The sequence below is a fragment of the Scophthalmus maximus genome, chromosome 2 (assembly GCF_022379125.1).
Source record: "Scophthalmus maximus strain ysfricsl-2021 chromosome 2, ASM2237912v1, whole genome shotgun sequence".
In the NCBI taxonomy this organism is placed as follows: domain Eukaryota; kingdom Metazoa; phylum Chordata; class Actinopteri; order Pleuronectiformes; family Scophthalmidae; genus Scophthalmus; species Scophthalmus maximus.
This window is the reverse complement of record NC_061516.1, coordinates 20,469,043-20,495,029: the sequence shown is the minus strand read 5'-3', so window position 1 is coordinate 20,495,029 and position 25,987 is coordinate 20,469,043. Positions and strand designations below refer to the sequence as shown.

Below are 25,987 nucleotides of genomic sequence, written 5' to 3'. Positions count from 1 at the left end.
TTGTTATTGCACGAGAAAACGCAATACAATAAAACCATATTATACCTTTGAGATGCTTTCTGCTGAATAATTGAAGTGGCCCCTGCAGTCGCCACATGGCGCCGACGAGCCTCTTCAGCTCAACTGAGCGCACAGCCGGCAGCCTGCGTTCTGATATCAATACGGGTATTGAGAGGATCAATTATTCACACTGAAGGTGTCCGAACTTCACCTTTCTTAACGCCACAAAACGCCTCATTCAACACGAAGATCATTCTCTTCTATCCCCCCATAAAGTCATGTACTAATAACACCATATCATTTTACGCACTGGCAATTAATGACACCTCCGCATCAAAGGGAAATATTCATTAACGTGCCACGAACGTTTCCGGGTAAATTGCCAAAGTATTGATGCGGCAGCCCCCCCCTCCCTCCCCTCGACAAGTCTCACTGGGACAGATCACACACCCGGAGGGGTCATGTCGACTGCACGGAGGAATCCGGTGCGGAAGCGTTCCATTATTTAGTATTAATTTATTTTATTTATTTAAAAAAAAAACACACAATATATATTTATATAAAGCTATGAAGCTATGGCCTTTTATATTTAGTTTGAGAACGTGGCCCTTTGCTGCTGTGAGCGGATTCTATCCATGTAGAGAACATGGCTGAATTTAAAGAGCAATATTGTTCAAATTGTTTTGTTCAAATTGGCGAAAAAGTTGAGAGTCAACCGTATTTCTAATAATGATTCTAACAGCCTACAAATACATTATAATGATAATAATGATCAAAATACTACTACTATAATAATAATAATAATAACAATTATAATATAATATAAAATCGCCTTGGCGGCCCTTATTAACAGACATCCATGTCAATGCTGCTCTCCTATAGGGTTCCATATGAATCAAATTACAATAAACACAATCGAATGGAAACATACTTACCCAGTAAAAGACAAAGTGGATAAATACACACTAAATAAATGAGCAAATCAAAATTCAAAAAGCTGCTCTGTAACTTCTCTCGGTCCACCTGTTGTCGCGTCCGGCTCGTCCCCAGAGTTCGTCCTCTCTCCTCCACATCACCGCTGTTTTATACACGCCGATATATACAATTAATATTGCATCGTCATGACTTAATAATTTCGAACCCCTCGCCGCGCGCGACACGCGGGGGGCATCCATAATTGAAAGCGGGCGCTAATTAGAGAGGAAGGGGCCCATTGTGGCAGCGGCGCGGAGGATGTGACGCGGGGCGGAGGACGCTGCTCCGCGGCGTCAACATTTGTTGTGGAGGTGGCGGAGGAGCCCCCCCCCCCCCCCCCCGTCCCTTGCTTCTCCCTGGCGCTTATATCATATACGACAATAATACATATTTAATCCCAGCAGAGGTGTTCCATAAATAAAACAACCCATAGCGACGTCCAACACAAGAGTGTATGCATGAGGATTTTTTTTTATCGCCCTTTCCTTCTTTCTTTAAAACATTTCCAGGCCTCATCCTATGACGTCAATATTCTCAAAACAATAACAGTTCAATAAATCACCCCAAAAAAATAACGAGGTCGCCGCTTCGATGTTTTTTTTTTTTTTTTACAAAATAACCAATAATTTATTAAGTTTAAACTTCACACATGTTTTTTTTTCAAGTGAAATCAAGAGTGAGGAAAAATAAATACTTAAATCAGGTGATATATATATATATATATATATATATATATATATATATATTGTAGATATATAATAAATGTACAGCTCACCTGTAATGCTCCAAAAAACATGTTCACATCAAAATATTAAAATATAGCAGCAGCCAAAAAGCCACACGGATGTGTCTCATACAGCCTACGACAGTGTCATTTACATTTTTTTTGTTTTAATTATTAAAGATAAAGAGACTCGGTGGTTTCAAATACCTTGTGAAAGAGTTATTGCTCTTTTTTGTGCGTAAATGTCACATCACACAGTTCAGGAGAAGAGTGGGTTCGTTTGCAAAAAAAAAAAAAAAATCGTGGTGTCGGTTTAAAAAAGTGTGTGATATTTTTTTTTGTCAAACCTCCGAATCGTTGAGTCCACAAGTCTTGATTTTTTTTTTTTTTTTAAAGGGTGAAAATACAGTTCAAGATATGAAGGTGAACTTCTGCATAGTGCGCCGCCGTGATGTGCTTGGATCGACTCTGGTCTCAGCCAATAGCCCCCCCCCCCAAAAAAGAGGAACATTAAAATAAACCATCGTTTCACAAAACCACACATGTTGTCATGTTTTACAACAGAGCCCACGACTGTTGCCTCGACAACCTTAAACTTTGTGGCTTTATAAAAATAGACATAGAAGAATTCTCCCTGAATGTGACGAACTGTCCGGGTGAAGTTACGGATCATTCGAGGCGAGTGTGTGCGCAAAGATACAAGGACCACAGACACCGAGACCCCCCCCCCCCCCCCCATCACTGATCAGTCATCGATTAGTCCCATATCGTATCAAAAAAAGAGCATTTCAGGAAGAAAAAAAAGTGCAACAGCGAAGAGTGAGTGACACGAAATGAAGGGAAAACAGAATCGAATCAGAAGTCTGTTTGTTGGAGATAAATCCCAGATGCGAGGTGAGGACGAGCTGTCGATAGATCCCTGCTCGGTTGGACGTTTTTCTATTATTATTTTTTTTTTCTTGTTGTTAGGCTACTCAGGCCATTATTAATTACTCGATCAAAAATGCAGTGGGCTATTTTATTCATGACGGGCCAATCTCAGTGCACCGCCGAGTATTTCATTCGTTTCTGTTTCTGCCGCTGGTTGCAGAACCAAACTCGAACCACGTTCTTTTTCAGGTCCAGCTTCTCGGCGATGGCCGCGATCTTCTCCGACGAGGGCCGCGGCTGGATGGCGAAGTAGGCCTCCAGCGAGCGCTTCTCCGGCGCCGCGATGGACGTGCGCTTTCGCTTCCTCTCGCCGCCGCTGAAGGGGTCCGGCTTGCTGCTCTTCTCCCGGTGCGCAGCCTCGGCTTCCTCCAGCCAGGCCTGGAGCACCGGCTTGAGCGCGATCATGTTGTTGTGCGACAGCGTGAGGGACTCGAACCGGCAGATGGTGCTCTGGCTCAGGGAGCCCACTCCGGGGATCTTGAGGTTGGCCAGCGCCGAGCCGACGTCCGCCTGCGTCACCCCGAGTTTGATCCTCCTCTGCTTGAACCGCTCGGCGAAGGCCTCCAGCTCCCTGGGATCGGACTCCACGTCGCTGACGCACGCCATGCCGCCGTGCGCGGACAGCGAGTGCGGGTGCGCCATGTTGGCCATCGCCTGGTGCAGCTGCCCCATGGTCTGCAGGTGGTGGTGCGGGTGCGGGTGCGGGTGCTGGTGCTGGTGCTGGTGGTGGTGCGCCGGCGCGTTCATCCCCGGAGGCTCCGAAACACCCATGCCGCTCACGGCCAGGCTGGAGGAGAGGTGGTCCAGGAGGTCCCCGGCCTCCAGGCTCTGTCCGAGGTGGTGGTGGTGGTGGTGGTGGTGGTGGGAGGCGGCGGCGATGGTGGTGGGGACGTGGTGGGAGATGGGCACGGCGGCGGCGGAGGAGGAGGACGAGGACGAGGAGGAGGCCGAGGTGCAGGGGACACTGCTCATGGTATGGTAAGTCACGTCTGGTTTGAACGGGTGACTCTTGCCGTGAGAGACGATGCTGTCAGCCGCCGCCAGAGCCTCTGCCCGCGCCAGCAGGCTCTCATCAAAGCCGCCGAATATATTGCCCTGCAGCTGCAAGCAAGAGTGCGCATACTGGAGTCAGTGGGGAATTATGTCAGGCAAACTCTCAGGAATCTAAAAAACATTTTTTTTTTTCTTCTCGTCCACAGGCAAGCAGCATCGCAGAGGAGAGGAGAGGAGAGGAGAGGAACCCTCCTCAAAGCGCAGGTCATAAAAATTAATATGAAAGCAAGAGCATTTGTTGAATAGGCGTGGATGGGATGGGATGGGGAGGGGGGTGGAGAGGGAGAGAGTAAGAGGATAGAACAAAGTCCTGTCAAATCAACTTAACAGACATTTTCCTGTGTGATAGCCCCCCCCCCCGTGCTCCACAGCCGCCACACACTCCACCACCCCGACCTGTGAACGTACCTGCGGGGCGGGCAGACAGACTCTGCGCATGCCCTCCGCGCCTGAGTGCAGGCCGGTGTACTTGGGCTCGTGCAGGGCCGGGTGCATGGAGAAATGCTGCTTGCCGTTCATGGTCATCATCCTCCTCCCAGCAGGCACCTCGCGAGCAGTGTGGCCCCTGACATGGAAAGCCGGGAGGGGTGAAGCGGGGGGACGGCCAGACACGGAGCTCTGCTCTCTCCTCCTTCGCCGGACTGAGCTGTTCAACGTCGGGCAGCGCCTCCCGGCATCCCCTCTCCCCCCCCCCCCCCCCCCCCTCCTCCTCCTCCTCTTTCAGCCTCCCTCCTCCTCCTCCTCCTCCTCCTCCTCCCCTCCCACCTGCTCCTCTGCTCAGCTTACACTTTTCAAAATGTTGTCCTCCGTGCGCAAGCGTCGAATAAACCGAACAACCCCCCCCCTCCCTTTATAATCTAACAAAAATATTGTTCATATGGTATATGACTAAATTGCTTAAAAGCCTAAAAGTGTATCCCGCTATTGCTCAAATGTGTTATGCAAGATAAGACACTTTTTAAATACGAAGATATCAGTGTTTATTATAGCAACATTTGGAGTCAGTATAACCACTTCTGTCAAAAAGACAATGATCTGCAACAGTTAATCGATTAATCGATGAGTAACCATCACTAAATTCATACTAATATAATCGGTTCAAGTAGTTTTTATGGTGGGAAAAAGAGCCTAAATTCTCTGATTCCAGCTTCTTAAATGTGAATATTTTCCGATTCCTTTGCTTCTCTGTGACAGTAAAACTGAATATATTTGCTGTTTGGAAACAAAACAAAAAACATCATCTTGGGATTCGGGGTAACACAATCTTAATTTTTTGGCAATTTTATGACATTTTATGCAACCGAACAACTCATCGATTCATCGAGAAAATAATCGACAGATTAATCGACTATGAAAATAGTTGTTGTGTGTGTGTGTGTGTGTGTCAAAAGGCACAAACGACGACTCGAGAGTTGAGTCCATGAGGGGTCAAAATCAAAAAAAAAAAAACGAATAAAGAAAACCAGGGATTCCTCCTCCACTCCGGTGCGAACCAATCGTTCAGCACCACGGACAGCGCAGGGCGGGGTCATCTGCTGGCCGCTGTCCGTGGTGCTGAAATAGTCGGAAACACTGGTTTTAAAATTGCGGCCTATCAGGTTTGCTGACCAGTTGACCCAGCAGCCTCGGCCTATGCAGGCCTCTTCCCCCATGTGAGAGCCCACCCACCCTCCCACCCTCCCACCCCCCCCGGGCTGCTCTACGGGCGTCTCATGTGGCCCGCCCGCTTAAAACCCACGGAGCCGTGGTGGTGGTGGTGGTGGACGGGCCGAAAGAGGAGCCAGAGGCGGGGGCAGAGGCGCACTGATGACACCCCGGCTCCATCCGATCCCGCCCGGCCGCCTCCTCTCTGGTTCCCCAGACTCTGAATAATTCAGCAGCGCGGTGGCAGGCTTCCATTACCACGTTGGCATTTTCTTATTCATTACACAGATTAAAACAGGCCCAGGACTTTCCTTCTTTTCTTCTTCCCCACAATGCAAAAACCTGTTGCAGGCGGGATATGGCACTGTGGCCTCGGGGGGTAGGATTCGCACATTTCCAACACACATTGATGAAGATATAGGCTTTACCTTTAAAAGTGATTGTTAAAGTTCACGCGATCAGTGTACTGTATATTAAAAAAAAGCTTTCAGGGAAGCTGCTGCTGCTGTGCTTATGGATCCCTCTGAATTTCCTCAGATGTTCCTTTGAATAAAGCATGAACCCCCCCCCCCCTATATTCATAATTGAATGGTCATTGTTTACGACTCTGTCATCTCTGTGTCTTTTCACATTCGGAGGATTGCATCTGACGTTCTTGAGGCCAAATGTAACAGCAGCTATTCTTCTTCTCCCAACTGCTGTCACAGCAGCATCCTTTCCTTTACCCAAGGTGATCGGTCATTTCAATAAAAACTTCATAAACAGTAGCCCCACTTCTTTTCTTATTATGATGTACTGAAAATTACAGGTATACAGAGTTTGCCTTGATGAAAAATAATATTTTCTACAGTTTCTTACCTAATCAGATTTTTAAAAAGTGAAGCGTGTCTTTACTCATGTTTATACATCATTATATATATATATAATGTTGACAAATTACAGTGTGTATGAGACGTGTGTCCAGAGTGATATTGTTTATTAATTCATTCAATGGTTGATCGTTAGGCTACATCCTTCCACGTGTAAATTATCTATATCTATAAGAATTACACTTATAGGTATACATTTCTTTCACATATTTGCAGAATTGACAGGGAAATTCCAAAGCAAAACAAACGATTTAATGAATTCTTCAGATTTAATTTCAATTGATAATATATATTATTTTACAATTTTTTTGTATTTGAAAAATCAAATGGCAAATTGTATTTTTGTCAAATAATTAATTTTTCTAATTTATTTATACTCGTATCAAATTATTGTAGGAGTTGGCATCCATATAGAGCCCCACTCTAACCAGTGCTGGCTCTCCACCTCCCAGTTACCAGACTGCCACATCAGGATCTGCCAGTGACGGTGCAACGTGCAGGCCTCCGGTTTGAAATCCCTTCCCCCGGGAGGGCGGGGGGGCAAAAAGCTCTTGCATTAAACTGAACCGACTCTGAGTGTTTTCACTTGACTTCCTAAAGTAAGAAATGCTCGTGCATTATTCAGCGATATTTTAATATGTCATAGTCACGGGGCTGCTGTAATTAAACTGAGAGTCAGAGGTCACAGTCGGATGTGGTGGGATTTGTTCGAGGGGCCTAAAGTGAGCGATTCTTCTTGAAGAGATGGACACGATGGGAGGTATTGATTTGTATTGACTATCCACTTACATTCATCCAATCATTTCATCATGTACAGAACATGTGGCCCAGGCTCCACACAGGATTATAATCTGATTCCAAAACCTATATGTATCGATTAATCAATCTTATGTTATGACTTTTTAACCTGACTGGAATTATTCACATCTGAAAAAATGATGTATAAAATGACTTTAATTGACTGTTGGAGTACATTTTATTATATTATGGCCACATTGTGGCTGCTAAGAGTTCATTATAAACACCACACACACCAAAGTATTACTGTTCCGGTCACCATGCCACCATGCCACCATGCCAAAGTCAAAAAAAAAAAAATCAGCTTTGCTTTTTCGTGCCTATAAGGCTTTCTATCTTTTATGACACCTGAGACAGAGGATTTTATTTTATCCTTTGCGACATGTCTCTACCTCAGTGACCTCTGCTTAGTCGTTGGTCACGTGTTTTACTACGTGTCCAGAAATTCACAAACTAGTCAGTGCAGTTACCATAAACAAATTGGTTTCTATTCAATATCTTACCTCGGCCAAAGGTTAATGTGATTAGTTTGGTTTGTTTGTTTATCAGTTTACAGCATTACTCAAAAAGTTATGGATGGATTTACATTAAAAATGGAATCAAATATATGTCTCAGCCATGGTAACAGGTGATTCAACTTGTAGTTTCTTTACAAATACATAACATTTATTGAAAAAAAGATCTGTAGGTCAGATGCAGATGTGAATGAAAGTTTTGGGTGAAACAGCATTTGGGTGGGGGACTGGTCATCTGTCAGAGGTCTGCACACTCCTGAGTGCTTTTATTATGAAAGTTATGAAAAGTGTTCTGAAGTACCAGTGGGGACTCTCAGCTAAGTGATGTGGCTGTTTGTGCAAACAGATATTCAGTTTTCACGACTTATATTTTAACGAATTTAGTTTTGACTTTCAAAGTCAAAATGCATTTCAGACCCGACCATAAAGACTTCAGATGCTCGTTTTGGTTCAGGTATTTCCAATCGTATATGAATATCTAAATAATGCAGCAGACACGTAAAGCATAATAAAGCACTGTATGACCTCCGACCACCCCATCTCGTCAAGAACCCCCTAGAATTCATTTGAGGTGATGATGTGAAATTAAGAAACGAGACCACACAAGTTTTAGGGTAATATTTTCTGGAATGCTTTTGCTTGATTTTTTTTTTGTCCTTGCCAATGTTGACTCCGTTCTTTGGTCAGTTTTCTTTTTTTTTTTTAAAACTCAAAATCTTTTTTCCCCCCTCCAAGATCTAATTGAAACTGTAATTTTTTTTCTTCTCTTTTTTTTTTTGATCGCTTTACAAGCGCCCCCATTCCTCCATCTTTATTGGCAAAAGCAAACATGCTCGTAAATTAGAAATCCCATTTTTACAAACAAAATACAAGAAGAAAATACATCCACATCCTGTAAATATAAACAGTAACAAATCCAAAACTATTATCCAATAAACATTTTACATTTTTTACACTATTGTTGGGGATCGTAGCATTCAGTTGATAGTACAAAAAGTGTGGGGGGGGAGCGAGAAAGACCTTCTCTGTGTCCTCACATACACACAAGCATGAACCCTGCTAGTAGAGGTATGTCCTTCAAAACTGTCAGAAAAAAATTAAAAACCTATCACGTGAGCAGGTCATATTAAAGTAGTGAGTGCAAAGTGGAAAGCTTCAGCTTTCCGTCGCACACCTGAACACCTCACTTTGACCGACAGTGATGGTGAATATGAACTCAAAAGGTTTTAATGGGACAATAAAGTTAATGGCAAGAGGCTCGTGAACGGTTCGACAACAGTGAGATATGAAATCCAAACGAGAGCACTGCCGTCGCTGAAGGTGGGAGGAAATTAATAATTACTGCCAGAAATACTGACTGCATGATTGTGTAAATGACTGAGTCTGTTACGAGTTAATAATATCTCTCCTAAGTTGTGGTGGTTCAATATGACTGTTTTTTGTTGTTTTTTTTACCGGATATGATGTTATGATACTTCAAACAAAACTCCATTAGGCTGCATGTAAATATAGAAATTCGTTTGAGGGAGGCGACACTAGAAATAACTAACAAAAACCTGTGTTTTCACAATGTGCTCAATGTTTTTAATGCAATGTAATTATTTTTTTAATTCCTCCCACCCTAAGGATCCTAACGTACAGTATGTGTGAAGGCAAAAATAAAACCTGTGCTCGTGAAAGATGCACATTGTGTCTGCACTTTGTCCGACAATATTCAGATGCCGGCAAAGCTGCACTAATGTACAAATAATATTGTGGTTGGGGGTGGGGGGTGCATGCGTGACATCACCTCCTCCTCCCTCGTGCCTTTCATCAGAGCAGCTCTGAATGCTTTTTTTGTTGAGAAATGTGCTATTTAAATGACAAAATCAGTGAAACAGCAGCGTGGAACCGGTCACGAATGCAAAAATCTTAGCGAATATGCAGAGACATCATGCACCCTTGTCTTAACCTTCTCGACCTGACGTGAACCATCGCCATTCCTTTTAAATGACAGGAAAAAAATAAAACTCAAAAAAACCCCCAGCAAACAGTAATTTCTCATTTACAAATTTTACAAAAGTAAATCACAAATCTTGTAAAAATTCAGCCATCTGCTGATTGTGTAAGGCAAAGAAATAATATATATATATATATATGTAGATATATATCAAAATCAACTGTTCAGTATTACATTTAGACACCCATCAATGGATCTCACATTTTTTTTTTTTTTTTAAATAGGTGATCTGATCCTTGTCCTGTCAGGTGAATGTTTCGACACTCTTAGAAAACGTAGAACGCCCGTGGGGGTGTTTGTATTTACACAGAGTGGCACTGGACATTGTGAACAGCAGGACAAGAAGTGGGGAAATGACAAATGACAATTTGTAAACATTGTTTATAGTTTGTTTTTTTTTGTTTGTTTCCTATTGCACTGGAATCCTACTGTACCTGCACGGCTGCTGCTGGGAGAGGAGCGGCTTCTGTTTGTTTAAGAATACAACATGCACAAACTAGAGTGCGTTCATGCCACGATGTGTCGTCCCCCCCCCCCCAAAAAAAAATATGTGGATCCTTATACATTTTGGGGCTTTGACCATGCCAAAAAAAAAATGTGAGAAATGAAATGAAATGGAAAACCATACCATAACTGTGCCAAATATAGGTACAAAAAATAAATATATCTGGCGGGCGACAGAGAACGTTCTGTTGGTGATGGAATGGCTGTCCCTGATCGGAGGACAAGGGTTTTTCTTTTCAAAAAACTAGTGAGAAAGGAGCTTAAATACAGTATGTATAAAAATACCTATTCACTGTAGACACAAATGTTGTGCATTACTGATATTAATCATCTGGTATGCACACTCAAACTTACATAGGTTTATTTTTCTATCTATAAGAACAACTTAACATTTATCTTTCTCAGCAAAAGTGAGAGGTTTTAAATAATTGTTTAGTCGAGGGACACAAAAAGCTCTCGGCCCCCTAAAACTTCTATTGACGTACAATAAAGTGAAGATGTTTGTTTTTATTTTTTACTTTGATTAGAGTCTAAAATTACTTAGTTTGAAAAATACTGGAAAGGAAAAAAAAAAAAAAGTTCTGTTGAACTGATTTTATCTTCACGCGAGAGAAAAGGAACTACTGAGTTTGCCGGAGAGCCGGCGCCGACGAATCACGACACCTTCACCGTCTCCACGATCGGCTCTCGTACTCGTCGTCTTCGTCGTCGTCCTCTTCCTCCTCCTCTTCCTCCTCACCGGGCAAATAAGAGCTAGCTTCCTTCTGATTGGATAAGAAAAAAATAGGACATATTGCGGCGTTTAGTTTGATGCTTTTCTTTTGACATTAGAATTATTCCTGAACACCTGAGCTGATGAGCATATGGAAGTGCGTATTAGCAGCATCGTGGGCTACTGGGGGTTTTCTGGAAGATATTTAATAAATCATGCCCCTCGCTCAAAGGAGTCGCATTGAAATTAGAAGGGCTTTGAGTGTCTCTGAGTGGATCACCAGTCTGGAGGGAATTTCTCACCTTCGCCTTAAGACACACTTTCACAGTGATTATCAACAGACACGGAAAAGTTATAAAAATGCATATTTGAGCGAAGGGATCGGCCCCGAGGAACGAGAAACTCACTTGCACACGAGGAAGGACCCCCCGACCTCATAGCTCAAAAAACATGAAAATACAGTATGAGGATCTCATCTGACAGTAATGCAGTTTTACTCAAAGGGCTAAGATGCTCTTAGTACTGAGAGGCCTGCCCTGATTTTCCATTGGGAGCAGCAGTGAAACATTTAGAAGCACTGGAATAAAATTTACAAAGTAAAAATATCTATGAATACAACCTAAAAACTTCCAAATGTTTCCCCACTTGGAATTTCAGGTTGGACTGTAGATGGGACTTCCTTCACCGGCTTCCTGGTGAAAACAGACCAAGTGCTGAACGTGTCCCTTTACCTTATTTTCCTCGTCTTTAGCCTCTTCCTCCTCCGGCTCCGTTGCAATAGAGGGCATCTTGGGCTTGTACCAGGATATCTGCAGGACTCGACCTTTGAACTTAGCTCCCTGGTTAGCTGCCTAAAAACAAACAAACAAACAAAAAAGAAAACAGGCGGGAATTTCAAATTAAACTTGGAAAACCCAAAAAAACTTTTTCATTTTACCATTTGAGTAATGAGAGTGGATTAGAGGGAAGGAAGAAGGAAAAGATGGTGAGAGACTGGTCTGGTTCAGAGTCACGTCACTTACATTCTCTGCTTCGCTTCGTGTTTTGAAGGTCATGACGACACTGTTAGCGTCTTGGTCACGGAGATCCTCAACCTCCCCAAATTTCTAAGACGGAAAAGAAAAAAATCTGTATGACTTTCATTCTACTTGTTCAATAATCATATCAAATATGAGTGAAACTAAGTCTTCTGACTCTTTAATTAACAGTCCTCACCACAAAGTGTGGCATCAGCTCTTCTTTCTCCTCCTTGGTGACCCCCAGGATGGCCAGGGCTCTGGGTCTGTGGTCGACCGACATGCGGTTCACGGTCCCGCCGCGAGCCATCATCTCCCGGCTCCGGCCCCTTCCGCGGCCGACGTGCATCGAACCGGGCTCGAGTGCCATCTTCCCTCGACCCCGACCGCGACCTGCCGGAGGCCGGATCAGACCCAACCGCGTCGCCTGGAGGAGAACAAATGGGACAGGTTTAATGTTGTTGACACATCTGGGCGCCATGTGCCTGTGTAAAAAAAAAATTGAAAAAAATCAATCAATACCATCACATTAGGGGTGGGCAGCATCTCGAATATATTCGGTGTATCGCAGCTTATTGCACATGAGATGTATTAAATGACTATAACGCGAATACTGGGGCTGCAAATTGTAACGTAAATTTTTTTTAAGGTGCATATGACTAGCTTTGAAGTTGTATATTGTCCCAATAGAAAGCATTGATGATTATAATTAAGATTAAAGAATGTTTTAATAAAGGGATATATTTCAGGGACGACTTGAATCATCATACTGTTCTGATTGTATGTATCAAAGGGTTAAGTTGTGCATTTATGAAGTGCTTGGGAGGGGATTAAAAAATATCTCAATATTTATTGTGTATTGCGATCAAAAATATAATATTGCACATTTATCTCATCTTGGGCACTGAAATAATTCCTTACAAGCTGGACTCCGGTCTCCTCATTCACCATTAGTTGTCACTCCTCCATTTTTAAAGTGACATCTCCTCGCTTCCTCGCCACTCGACAACCTCACAACCACTCTCTTACATTTGTCCCTCCCTCTCTCGTCCCTCTAATTGTCACCCTGCGATTTTCTTACAAGGACCCGCAGCCTCAAACTTTAATGAGACGGGGCTCCATCAGTGTACGACCTGTGTCTTGATTTGGCTTTCGTTAGCGTCCGTTCCTCTGGGCTTGCTTAAGTGGCTGCAGTTTAATGTGCAGAAGGAGGGTTGGGTTTTGGACGGATTGAAGGTGGTATGAATTTTTAACAACAAGCTAATTTAGGCCCCCACGGGGTTTGAGGGGAGGAAAAAACATGTTAGGCAGGGTGTTGCTAACAAAAGCTCTGCTCTGGTGACACAGCCGACCGATCCCGTCTGTGTTCGTATGTTGCTGCTTGTTTTCAAAGCTGGAGGGGAGGAGATGTGGAGCCAAGCCTGAAGTGACTGACACGAGAGGATGCAGCCTATGGCTGGGAAACATTCGATATTTAATTTTCCAATGAGCAGGCTCAGCAAACAGATTCATATACTCATATTCTACACATTATTTACATCATTATTTAAGGTTTAAGAAGATGTGCTGGGTAATACCCATACACATTTGCAAATACCCATTTCTTGGCATATATCATAATAAATGTGGGGGGAAAAAATGGTATTTCCCCCAACCCCTGGAGAAAAGTAAATAGATCTGTGAATGGAATTCACGCAAAGATAAACTGTGTGACGGCCTAATTCTTGTGATTATCATTTAATGCCTCGTTCTCTCATTTGTAACATACATCAATACCAGTGTGATTTCCATAAAACTAGTGTAATTAATGCGATAGCCCTGAAAATATAACTTTTAAATCGTTGAACGACAATTATCACTTATTTCATAATTCAAAAATGTATGATACTAACAGTAGATTGTCTCATGATGAGATAAATAGTTTATCGTATTGATAAAAAAACAAAACAGCACCTGTATAAAGTACAAACTCAATTTGGGTATTGATCCCACGAATCTACTAATATAATCAAACCAACCCCACTGGAGGTTTTGAAGACTATTCTTTCAAAAAAACGGCCCACAAATCACATATTAACTGAACCTGTGAAACGGTTCATATAATTTTCATATCTAAACTGTTCAGTGACCCTTGTGCCCTGTGGATGGGGACATCTTGATCCTGTTTCTTCCATCATTTTCCAGGTTTTTCCCACTAATTTGTCACCGGTGTGTATCCCCTGACTTCCTCTGAGGAACAACCTGGTGTCACGACGTCAGCGTCGGCGCTTGAGAAAAATGCTGATGACGCGCGCTCGTGGTATCTTTTAAGATCTTTAATCTGTGGGTTGTGTTCCGTGTGTGTTATGTGTTCGTAGGTGAATTACCTCCACCTGTAGCTGCCCCAGTTTTCTCTTGAGGTCTGTCGTGTCTTCTCCGGAGCTCATCTTTTGGTGAAAGTCCAGCTCTGCATCCAGCAGTTCCTTCTGGGCCTGGTCACACGTGGAAAAATTTACACACACAAATACATAGAGGTGATGAAAATATTCGATGACGACCCACAGTAGGAGCACATTTTCCCAAAAAAAACATGTACCGGGTATTTGAACTTGGTTTAAAATTGACATAAGCTGCTTTCAGAGACATTATTCCTGAACTCTTCTAGAGAGGCTATATGTGAGAACGCAAATATCCGTAAATGTTGCTCAGGACATTTTCCGGCCCCCCACGTAAAACTTCTACAGCAGGAAAATCTCCAGAAAATTAACAGCAAGTGAGTGGGAGGGTTGAATGCTCTATGCCACGTTTGTCATATGTGAAAGGCCAGTTCAGTTCTGTAAACAGCCATAATAAGCTATCCTAAAATCTACCCAATGACAGTTTTCAATCTCAGTATCGATTGCGTCATATGGAAGAAAGCATCATAGTTCCGGCCAAAAGGGCCAAAACCTACATCGGTCTTGGTCTTTGTCTGACTGTGGTTGGATTTGGTGCTGGAGACCTGGGAGGCTGGATTCATCTCGTTCTGCAGTTGGGTGATTTTGTCTGTCAGGTCCTTCAGGGTCTTCATGATTTTGGCTCTGTCCTCAGGTTTCATCCCTCGGTTCTTCTCCAGGCGGTTTATCAAGGTCTGGAAGAGGAAAAAAGGAGCAGTGAGAGAAGGAAAGGTGGTAAAAGACGGGAAAAGGAAAGGGAGCAGGGAGAGTTTGGTAAAGATGAGACAACCAAGCGGCACAGAACGCAAATAAATAGGATGAGGAGAAGAACGGCAAGAGGTGCAGAGATAAATGGGCTGTTGCGACCAGTCTTACCTTCTGACATTCGATCTGTGTCTGTAGCATCTCTTGCTTCTTCTTTCTCATGTCCTGCTGGAGTTTTAATGCCTCCTAAGAGAAAAAAACAACAATATAAACAAATACATTCAAGGAGGTGGAAAACTCTTTTCTCTCCCAGTTGTAGTCTGCTTCTCACTAAGAGGCCCCTGAGGAAAACAAATGGCTAAATAGGGCTCTGCTATTCTTGTAAGCAGTCAAAATATGTATTAAAAAATTCAGCAACATGCCTGTTTCTTCTTGTGGACTTCCTGTGCTTCTAGTGCTTTTCCCGTTTTCCCAAGGCTCTTTGAGGACGACTTGAGGGCTGTAGAAGTGTAGGGGCTCTTCTGGGTGTTTGTCAGCGCAGGCGCCACCTAAGTGCCGTGCATCGAGAGAGCAACACATTTAGGTCATCACAATGAGATTATAGAAAGTTGTTGACACAGACAAAAACAAGAATGCCACCTCAGTCTATTGCAGGTCCTATGAGAGTGAATTTAGTGTGTGTGACTGCGCAAAAATCTAAACCCATTCTCGTGCAAATGTACTTTCAAAATCAACTACTGTAAAAAATGTCTCTATTCCGGTTTTAAAACTCCTGACCAAGCTTCAATTACCCCTTCTCATTAAAGATGTTTCCCTGTAACTCAAGTGTGTTTCAGGAACTATATTTTACACTGTCAAAAAAGTTAAAAGTGTAAATTAACACCCGTAACATGTACCATATTTGTACCATATTTGTACCATGTGTGTTAAGTCCAACCTCACAGAGTCATTAGGGTCAATTTCACCAACTCAGAAACACAACATGTCCGACATTATTCGTAATCCTATGGAGACAAAGTGTGGCATTCCAAGCCTGAACTAATACGTACTGCGGAGGCATCCGTGTTTGGGTTCAGACTGTCCGTCCTGGTTGCAGCTGTGTTGCCAGCCGCTGCTGGCAGGCGATGCTTTGGTACAGTGTTGTTCAAAACATATGCAGCTGGACTGTGCTGTTTAATTCCCTGCAGATTTAAAAAAAAAAAAAAAAAAAAAAAAGGGGAGAAAAATTCAGAAATGTGGCAAGACTGTGAGATCATTACATGACGAAGTGCGTCTATATAAGTTTTAGCGTTTGTTTTTTTTTACTGACCTTGTGCACGTTGCTGTGCTGTAGCCCCTGGCTGGGGGCTAATCCAGCCGCCAGGCTCCCCGAGCTCTGCTCCTGCTGCTGAAGCCCTGTGGCGTTGACGCCGCACTCACGGTGCCAGTACACTCGGATGAAGCGGTTGTTGAGGACGGCTTCGATGCTGGAAATGGCCCGCCTGGCCTCTTCGTTTTTCGTGTACTGAATCAACGCCGCCTCTGGGTCTCCACCAAACACAACCTGCGTTGAGAGGGGAGTGTGCAGGTTAGGTACGAAGGAACTCATATTTGTAATCAGGGCTGAACTTGCTTGATTAAGAAAATTGCTTAGGCTTAAGGCTCGAGTTGCTTGTACTAGCCTTCACACTGTATAGTCATTTTTCAAGTTGTGCTGATACACTGTGAGTTAGGTATGGAGAATGTGATGCCTTTTTACACTACGTCCAGAAACTAGTGTGAATTCTTTATTTTGTATCTCAAAATACGCACATATTCTAAAACTACATGAATAGCTAATCATGCCCTTCAAAGATCTACTAGCAAATGATGCATTTTACCTGTATGTTGACGATGGTTCCGAACTTGCTGAAGTGCTCATTGAGCTTGGTGATGTTGTTGAGCTCTCGGGGGATCTTGCGAACCTCCAGCTTGGTGTTCATGTAGTGATTCCTCTTGGGAAAAATGCCCTTATGTTGGTTGTTGAAGTTTGTCCTGAAACAAGAGGGAAAAGGAGTGTATATGTTTGCCAAGGCCCTTGTTTTCAGGGGAAAATAGTTGGATAGAAGACGACAAGATGATCAACAACTAATGACGATAATCATTCAGTTGGCCTAAAGGTTCGAGTCTTTACACTGAATTTTGTACAAGCCCCTGTAACAGCTGTAGGTGAAAAAGAGGATTGTCAACCTGCTATACGCTCAAAAGGGATTACAGGTAGAGCCTCCTAGACAGCGGCCTGTTTGTGTGCACCTGCTACCCACAACAGAGACAAAGGATCAGCTGCTGACCTATGAGTCACTTGGTCTGAAACAAAGCTCTCTTGGGGCAAGGCAGCAACTTGTTCGATCAAATTTCAGGTGGCCCGCTAGTTTCTTCAAATGTCTTGTTGAGCAGAAGAGTTCTCGGTCTAACACCAGAAGATGCCGACACAGTGGAAAAGATATAATAATCCTAGTTTTATAATGTTCCTTATAGACAACTTAAATTCTAATTTCTTATTTTGCAGGGAACTCTTCAAATGTGTGCGTGTCACTGAATCCTTACTTTTCTATCCAGGGTTTTTTAGGCACTGGTCCCTCAGCTGTACTGTGTCCCATGATTCTCTTCCTGCTGTCCTGCTCCGAGTTGAAACGGGACACGTTACTTCCAGGAGTGCTGGCTGCAGTGACCGGCTCCGTCTGGATCACTATGTTTGCAGCTGGAAGATACAAAATAATATTTATAAATAACAATCGATAATAATCAATGAGATTTTAGCACAGGCTGATATTTTAACACGTCATAGTAGAAAAAAAAAGCACGCGTTACTGATAACATTACCGATGGCTCTGTTCAGTTCCAAGTGTCCTAGCAAGACATGACAGTGAGCCACATGCAAAATAACAGGACCCGGAAACTGAAGCAGCCAGAAGTAATTCAGCGATTATTTATTTTTTGTTGTTTACATCTGTGATTTTTTGTGTTGGTCGTGTAAAAAGATTTAAATACTAATAAGAAAAATACTATGCTACCTCTGGACCCTTGTCCTTCGTTGGAGGTGAGGCCGATGAGGTTGGAGCGCTGGGTCTGCACGCGGGGAATGAACTGACGGTACTGGTTACGGCCTGCTGTGGTCAGGGCTGGGGATTCTGGGTTGTAGCCCTCTGGATCGTAGTTATCTAATGTTTAAAAATTAAAACACACACACAAACACCCAAGAGTGTAATTATGAATATAAAAAAAAAAAACATAAAATGATATCACATGATTAATATAAGCAGTCACACATAAATAAATAGCTAAATAAAGAAATAGTGCCTGACATCAGTTACTAATCTTGCACACCACGGTAGAATATCATCGTTTAAACACGCAACATTGGATGCAGTAGTAGAGTTGTTAAAGGGCCCTGAGCTTCTTTGTCTCTTAAATAAATACACAGTGCTACCCTCTGGTCAACAGCTGTTACTGCTGCATAAAGACATGCATTGACATCACACAGTGCATATAAAACGCATATCTCTCACTCACTCACTCACTCACACTCTCTCACACACACACACACACACACACACACACACACACACACACACACACACACACACACACACACACACACACACACACACACACACACACACACACACACACACACACACACACACACACACACACACACACACACACACACACACACACACACACACACACACACACACACACACACACACACACACACACACACACACACACACACACACACAAATCTGAACAGGAAAAGCATCGCTGCTTACATTCAGACTGGACATATTGAGGATGAAGAGACACAGATGAGGACGAAGGAGGAGGTGGAGGAAGAGGAGGAGGAGGAAGAGTAGGCGGCAGCCCCACGCCAGGCGGTCCAATAGGAGGAGAGGAAGTGATTGCAGATTGGTGGTTGGGGGTATCGATCCCACTAGTTGCTATCAGTGGGGGTCCTGAGGAAGACACAAGCCCAAGCTAATGTCTCAAGTGTATCCCAAGGTATGACAGTGAGTCTTTGGTTTGAACTATTTCAAGAGGGAAGGTGGCAGGAAGCAATGCTTTAACTTTACAGTAGAGAGATATATATATATATATATATATATATATATATATATATATATATATATATATCTTTTAAATTTATAGCAAATCAACTTCACAGAACCTCACTCCATTAACCAGTATCATCAAATCAACAAGCAGGAAAAAGCTACAAATAGACTGCAGTGTTTTAGTTGCCATCAACTCTGATCTTAAGATTATAGATGAATATTAGTAGCATTCTTAAGGGAAGAAAGGTAAATACATTGATTAAGGATTTTGACTTGAAGCGGTCAAACGACATCACATCAAATTCAACGTAAAACGCACAAGATAGAAGCAATGAAAACAACGATGTCCTCTTTCCTTTTTGTTTGTACGTGGAAGGCAACAGTCATGTCTCAATCATAAACCACAAAGAGGCCATGTATTAATTCCCTAAAACACTCCAGGAGACTCCAGGATTAAGTTATAGTGCAGTGGCTATAATTTTCCTTCCTTGCATTTTTCCTCCTAATTGAAAAATGTTTTGTCCTTTTTATAAGTTGTACTAAACACTGATAGTGAAGAGTTTCAAACACAAAATGTACATTAATAGTGGAGCTGAAATGCTGGATGGTATGTTACCATCGACACAGAAGCAAAGCTGTCTCATGGAAAGCCATTTTCTTCCATACAAGAGACAAATGAAACAAGGTTCACACGAGGAACCGTGATAGTGGCATTATCTCATTATAATTAAACATTTACTTCAATCTCTCTTCGTAAAATGTGTTTATTGTCTGATCCCTTTGAATGAGCAGTAGATACAAATTTAAGATAAAATTAGGGACTAAACTTAAAGACTAAACTTTACATAACATATAATTACACTGTCTAACAAAACTGGTGGAAAAAAGGGTAGTCGCTTAGAGATGACCGGAAAGTCACAGGAAATGTACTTTTCCGTGAAAATGTGAATAAAATGTGTATGGGGGGAATAATAAATTGTTTTTTTTCCACTGGTTGCTGTTGTAGAAACCATAAGTTGCTTTAATAACTGTACAGTCCTCTGGAATCATTACCAATTGCATGAAAATGCAGAATATTATGGCAACAAGTTACCATCTATGTATCAACGTGGCAGCTTCACTTACTACTTATGGGAAAGACGCCCGGTGGTGCCGGCTGGCCATAAGGTGGCATCGGCGGTATCCTGAGGGAAGGGGGCGGCTCGGTGATCGGGGGCATGGGCAGGCCGGCGGGGGGCATTACAGGCGGTGGCGGGAATGGAATCATATTTGGTAGATTGACATCGTCCACGATGAGAGGGTCGTTGCCGTGGTCGAATGGACAGAGGTCACCGCGGACGCAAAATCCTTTTTCTGTGGAGCAAAACAAATTGCAACATAGATGTAGTTATTTTAGAAGTTTGAAACGCCATAAACATTGGCTGAACAAGAATTACAAATCCTCTAGGTAGTTTTTCACAAAAATATACATATATTAAAACAGTTGAATGACAATAAACTAGATGAACAATCGTCCAACTTCTATGCAGCTGAGACATACAGTGCATGTATTTACCCCACAGTCTCATTAAGGCACTGGGTGTGTTTGAGCACTGTGACAAATAGCAGTATGCTTCAGGGACAGTGGGTAAGTTTAAACACTCTCATGTCTCTGTGGAGAGTTGGGTGTAAGCCTGCTTTGCTTGCTTGCTTGCTTTTCACTGGGGGGAAAAAGAGAGTGAGTGCTTAACAGTGGTCATTAGTGATGACACTAAACAAGGCAATCAATAACCCTGTAGGGAAAAGTGTGAGGTTTGCTCTGGCTCCCTGTGTCTCAGTGTGCACATCACAAAAAAATGGCTCAACATAGACATTTTTGTTCCTATATAAATAAAAGAAAAAATACTTTAAGTTGAAGGAAGGAATGTTAATGAGAACAAATAAGTGGTCGAAGGGAGGTATGAAAAGGTGAAAGACGATTCGCTCTATCCTTACCATCGTAATCCCTGCAACGCTGTTTGAGTGAAACAACCTTGTTGCTGTTGAACGGCTTCCCGACAACATCTCGCCTCTGGTTGCCATAGTAGCCAGACCAGCTGTCTGTCGTGCTATCGGGCAGGTGAGCCAGTGTTGCTACAGGAACGCCTCCGGCGGACGACGAGGACGAGGAGGAGAAGGGGTGTGGAGGTGTGGGCAGGGGCAGGAGGGGCGGAGGGTGCTGCTGGTGCTGCTGCTGCTGGTGCTGGTGTTGCTGCTGCTGCTGCTGCTGCTGGGGGCCGGACGTGGTTGAAGAGTTGTAGCCGTCGTTATCCTTTCTTTCCACCTCAAACTTTGACTTAAAATCTGTTTGGAAGTCAAGCAGAAACAGGCAGATATTTTTGACAAAACACAAACAAATAGTCAATGAAAGTAGCAGACATTTAAACCTTGTAAGTTTTAAGATTTTGAAAACAACAGCCACTTATCTCCTCGTGCCAAACACTTAAAGAGGTAGATTAACCTTGTTGGCGATAAGGCCAATTCCAGCCTGTGCTGTTGAATTCCCACTGATGTGATTGCAAAGCTGTCCACATTATTCCTCATCGATAACAACTCCCAACAAGGCTGACCAACAGTCTGACACAGCTACATCCACATCTCCATGCGATCTCTTCTCAGCGATCCAAAGCACCTCACACACTCCAGCACCTTTGCGTCACTGATGAACAGATCAACAGCGCTGGCAGGAGCTTAAGGAACGCCTACACTCCTGGGTCTGTTGTTATTGGTTGTGGCGTGGTGGGGTGGGGTGTGTGTGGGGGAACTTTCTCACCTCTGCCTCCTCTGTGTTCCTTGTCCCTGCTCTTTCCTCGGCTGCCACTCCGGCTCCGGCTGCGGCTGTAGCTCCTCCCCCGGGGGCTGCCCCTGCGACGCTCGTGCCGCTCTCGCTCGCGGTGGGAGTCGCTGCTGCTCTTCCCGTACCGATCGAAGTCGCGGCGCTTGCGCTCATCTCGTCTCCTGTCATCTCGATTCCTGTGTGATTGTCGAGTGAGAGGGAACACCTTAAAATCATCGTTGTCAGGCCCCATTTTAAATAGAGGATTTAAGGAGATAATAAGAGGATTCGAGCAGGATTGAATCTTAAAACCAACTAAAACATATGTGGCTCTTAATAATTACCAACTAAGGACACATGGATCATATTTTAATATGCACCTTGAAATCTCAAGCATTGGCCAGTATTTAACTCTGGCCTCTTTGTTAAGATAAATTGTTATTACAGAGAGGTTTTAATCCCCAGGGATTTCTCTTGTTCTACCAGAACATGTTGATCATATTCCTGTGAAAAGCCTTCCTCTTTCTGAACTGCTCCAAAACCACCGGTTTAATTTACAGTTGCTGCTGCTTGCCATTAATAGAACCACATCTATTAAAGCTATTAAAATATTTCTAGGGGCATAATCCCTTTGTCTCCCGAAAGACGTAAAGTGTTCTACAGGTGTTGAGTTTGATAAGCAGCAGCTTTAACGCCGTGAAGTGAACATTTATTTGTGTCAAAAAGAGAAACTCAGAGTAAGTGGTGGGAATGTATTTACAAACAAACACAAACCACTACTGGTTTTAATGACAGTCTAACTATATTGTCCTCTCTCTTGTGGACTACCTGTGTTTTATACAAGGGACCGGCTACTTGACACCAGGGTTTTCATGCAGGACTTCTGGGATTTGAAACCAACCATGCAGATGGTCTATGTTTTATTATCTCTACACAGCTAGAGCATGCAAAATAAAGGCTTTGCATTGGCAGTAAGAAATAGAGGCCCTTTGAACTGGAAACGTCAGCAAAAGTCAGAATAATATCTTGCATATACCTCATGCTTGGTCATTAAGCTGCTCTGGAAAATATCCCCGAAGCCACAACCATACCTGGACTCATTGAAGTCAGGGCGATTTCTCAGAGGACTTCTCCTCCACCTGTTTTCTCTCTCCTCCTCTTGAGTTTCAACCTTGAGGGGGGAAAAACAGATACAACTTATACTCTCCTTTTTTTTACGTTTTGAAAATAGGAAAAGATTTAAGGAGAGAATATTGGCTATTTGTTAAAAATATATGAATAAATGCGGTGTCTATTAACACACAGTGAGACGCTATTTAATGAATCCAGTGTTCCAAACAGAAATGCCCATTTTGTGTTATTTTCTTACTACAGACATAAAAAAGGAGCAACTTTTCTTACCTCCACAACGTCTGTCTTCACTGTAGGCGGTTTGACCTCCTCTTTAGGACCCTCCTTGGCAGCAGGACTTCCCAGGTAGTTCTTTGTTGTCAGACATTCAAATAGTTTATCCACAAATCCTGTCGTCTCTGCAAGAACAATGTGAAACGTGTGAGTAGATGCAATCTTCACAGGAATTTTGTCCAGTTTTTCAACATCCTTTCTCAGAGAGAAAATTGCCCCTCAGGCATGAAATGATCCGACATTGCTTCTGAATGATACTACACCACATGTTTCTCTGCCTCTGGCAGCACTAAATATATCCAAGGTCTAATTAACTCTAAATGAATTACAAATACAGAAACAACACAGGGGGAAAAACTACTTGACAAGAATATTACGTCATAAATCAATTCCCCCAAAGGGTCGTTTGAACCATTTCTGAGACTTTTCTTTCAGTGTTTTTCCAAAGACTAGTACAGGTGATAGATAAATGTTCTGACAGCCTGAAACCTCAGGATAAATAGCTTAAGTGTCAGAGAATATGCATTTTAATCAGCAGCTCTTATGGATGACCAAGACATGCCAACCTTATCAAAACATTCTAAACGCATTATATCATTGAATAATTTCAGAGTTGATTCTTCTTGAAGTACTTTCAAACAACAAAACGTGCCCTCTAGTGGCCATAATGGGGACCCACAAGAAGCATAATGTACAGCATCTTCTGAATGCAAACCTTAAGCTTATGGCTTTGGAATGAAATTGAAAAGACAATGTTTATTTCTGTGCATTTTGACCATCTCACCAGTTGAAAATCAAATGCTTCGTGGACACGACCTCTGCTTGTAGAATACAAACCTCAAGTATCTTACTGGCTTAGTATGATAACCGCTTGGTAACACTGAAGACTAACAGTAAAAACTACTCAATCCTGCTTTGTTTTTGATCGCCGTGTTCAACCTAGTTTTCCTAACCTATCCTCGTCAGTTTAGCCACCTTTTGGGAAATAATTTCACTGAAGGACCTCCATAGTGCCACCGCCTGTAGTTCCACAAGGATTACAAGCATTACCGCCTCTTGTGTCTGTGGCACGTGCAAGGAGATTAATAAGATGAACGTGGTACCCTTGTTTGCTCAACAATGGAAATCTCCGCGGCAGGGAAAAACTTTTGCACAATTTTGTTGAGAGGCCAAGAATCTGCATCAAAACTTAGTGTGGACTAGTTAATACCTTTTTGTAGGAAGACGTCAAGCTGATCGGCACAGAGTGCTTTCAGCTCCTTCTCCGGTTTGTCCTTCTTCACAAGAGCAACCACATAGTTGGCTAATGCAGAGGGGTCAGCATCACATCTGCAGGTCACAAAGTGTCTTGTCAACATCAGCGACCCAATATCTTAATTTTACATTACAATCCAGAGAGGAAACGAAGACTTCCAGAGTGAAAAGGGTGGAGAAATTTGAAATGAATTTTATAATTATACCAAATGTAAGTAATGTGTAATAGCTATCTCATCTCACTTCACGCCCGTTTGATCTTCGAGAACAAATAGGGTTGTTACTACCCGATGAATTAACAGAAAGAAAAACACCAATCAGACAAAACATGCTGGGTCACAAATTAGCAACTGAAAGTGTGGTGGGGGGGCCAAAGTGCAGACAAGGCTTCTCTGGAGGCTTTGTTACAAATGGGAGACCAATGAGCCTGAAAGTATGCAAATTATAAATTGAAAACTCTAAACCAAAATGAAGGAGAAGAAGAAGAAGATGTGAGTTGCAAGACACCACAAGAAGCAAAAAAAGCTCACAGTAAGTGAGGCTAAACCTTGCAGCACTTCCACAAGCATGCATGTGTAAACCCGTTGGTGACTGGGTGCATCAGCTGTTTACCAGCACCCGTGCGGGCTGATCACTTTTACCCATCTAGCAATCAACTGCTTCCAATTGCAATCTTGCATTTGGTGATTTTACATTTGAAAGCAAAAAAACGAGTGGGGAGGGTGTCTGCAACTATGGTAACTCCCGAGAGCCAACAGCTCTAACTCGTGTCTTCTGCACTGCAACGAACACCAATTATTCGGCAGCGTTAGGCTAAATATATCTCAACGTGTTTCAACTGTTTGCCATTTTAAATCACGAGTACAAAATAAAAACATGCGAGGTGGGGTAATCTCTTGCAGTTTGCTGCGGGCATGCAAGCGAGATGTGATAAAGTTACATTGTCGCGAGCCAACTACGTGTCTAACTAACCCGAAAATAGCAGCGCAACGAAACACCGGCAAACATGCAAACGCCGTGCACAAGTCCGGTGCCTCGCGTAAATAAAAAAGACCCACTATCTCGGCCCCCTATTGGGGGCCAGCTAGCTGCAAAGGCGGCTCGCTAACTCGTGCAAGAAATGTTGCCATCGGTTTAGCAAGTCTCCATTGATGCCAGGCTAACCCCGCTGGCTAGCCGAGCTAGCCGCGGCTACGTAGCATGCTTAGCTAAATGTCATTTCGATTCAACACTCACATCGGCTCCAGGAGTTTTGCCAGCCACGACTTCAAGGCTTCCACATGCTCTATGATCATCGTGAGGAAGACGATAACACTGTCTATGAAATGAAAGTGCGTTTTGATAACCCTGCTCTCATCGTCTATGAATTTATAAGCTTTAAGGCCTTCTGTCTCTCTCTTCACTGGCAGGTCGGACGAGGCGCTTTACGGCATGGTAAAACAAGGCGAGTTGTCGTAAAGCGGTGCACGACGACGGGCGTTATATCCATGACCATTCCCTTATTCGCCCACCATTCATTATGTCCACATACGACTACAGAGTAGTTGTGTGTTAAAATAAATAATGTTCACCAAGTATTATTTTTTCCAAATCAAGGTATC

The 25,987-nt window shown here is 43.1% G+C and overlaps 2 protein-coding genes across 5 annotated transcripts; both read right to left on the bottom strand.

Moving 5' to 3' along the window:
* Nucleotides 1-2,444: 2,444 nt before the first annotated feature.
* On the bottom strand, nt 2,445-4,357 carry pou4f3 (POU class 4 homeobox 3). Its single transcript, XM_035627229.2, has 2 exons — nt 4,091-4,357; nt 2,445-3,730 (listed from the first exon to the last, which is right to left on the bottom strand). The coding sequence occupies exons 1-2, from the start codon at nt 4,208-4,210 to the stop codon at nt 2,738-2,740; spliced, it is 1,113 nt and encodes a 370-aa protein (XP_035483122.2). The 5' UTR covers nt 4,211-4,357; the 3' UTR covers nt 2,445-2,737.
* A 3,758-nt stretch (nt 4,358-8,115) lies between these two features.
* On the bottom strand, nt 8,116-25,824 carry rbm27 (RNA binding motif protein 27). Of its 4 annotated transcripts, none has more exons than XM_035625097.2 (21): nt 25,623-25,824; nt 24,343-24,461; nt 23,130-23,257; nt 22,820-22,899; nt 21,726-21,925; nt 20,909-21,256; nt 20,060-20,287; nt 18,653-18,835; nt 17,891-18,037; nt 17,424-17,577; nt 16,718-16,871; nt 16,168-16,401; nt 15,908-16,039; nt 15,281-15,406; nt 15,030-15,104; nt 14,672-14,848; nt 14,106-14,210; nt 11,939-12,166; nt 11,746-11,829; nt 11,455-11,574; nt 8,116-10,775 (listed from the first exon to the last, which is right to left on the bottom strand). In XM_035625097.2, the coding sequence occupies exons 1-21, from the start codon at nt 25,679-25,681 to the stop codon at nt 10,677-10,679; spliced, it is 3,180 nt and encodes a 1,059-aa protein (XP_035480990.2). In that variant the 5' UTR covers nt 25,682-25,824; the 3' UTR covers nt 8,116-10,676. The 4 variants fall into 4 exon arrangements, with proteins under 4 accessions (XP_035480990.2, XP_035480991.2, XP_035480992.2 ...); XM_035625098.2 differs by having other exon boundaries at nt 8,116-10,772; XM_035625099.2 differs by having other exon boundaries at nt 14,720-14,848; nt 25,623-25,823.
* Nucleotides 25,825-25,987: the final 163 nt, after the last annotated feature.

Excerpts from the sequence above, each read along its gene's own strand:
- pou4f3 (XM_035627229.2), bottom strand. The coding sequence starts at position 4,210 with ATGATGACCATGAACGGCAAGCAGCATTTCTCCATGCACCCGGCCCTG. Across the intron at positions 3,731-4,090 it reads TCTGTCTGCCCGCCCCGCAG|CTGCAGGGCAATATATTCGG; the intron begins GTACGTTCACAG and ends TCTTGCTTGCAG.
- rbm27 (XM_035625097.2), bottom strand. The coding sequence starts at position 25,681 with ATGATCATAGAGCATGTGGAAGCCTTGAAGTCGTGGCTGGCAAAACTC. Across the intron at positions 18,038-18,652 it reads TCAATATGTCCAGTCTGAAT|ATAACTACGATCCAGAGGGC; the intron begins GTAAGCAGCGAT and ends TTTAAACATTAG. Across the intron at positions 16,872-17,423 it reads AAAAAACCCTGGATAGAAAA|GACAAACTTCAACAACCAAC; the intron begins GTAAGGATTCAG and ends CTCTTGTTTCAG.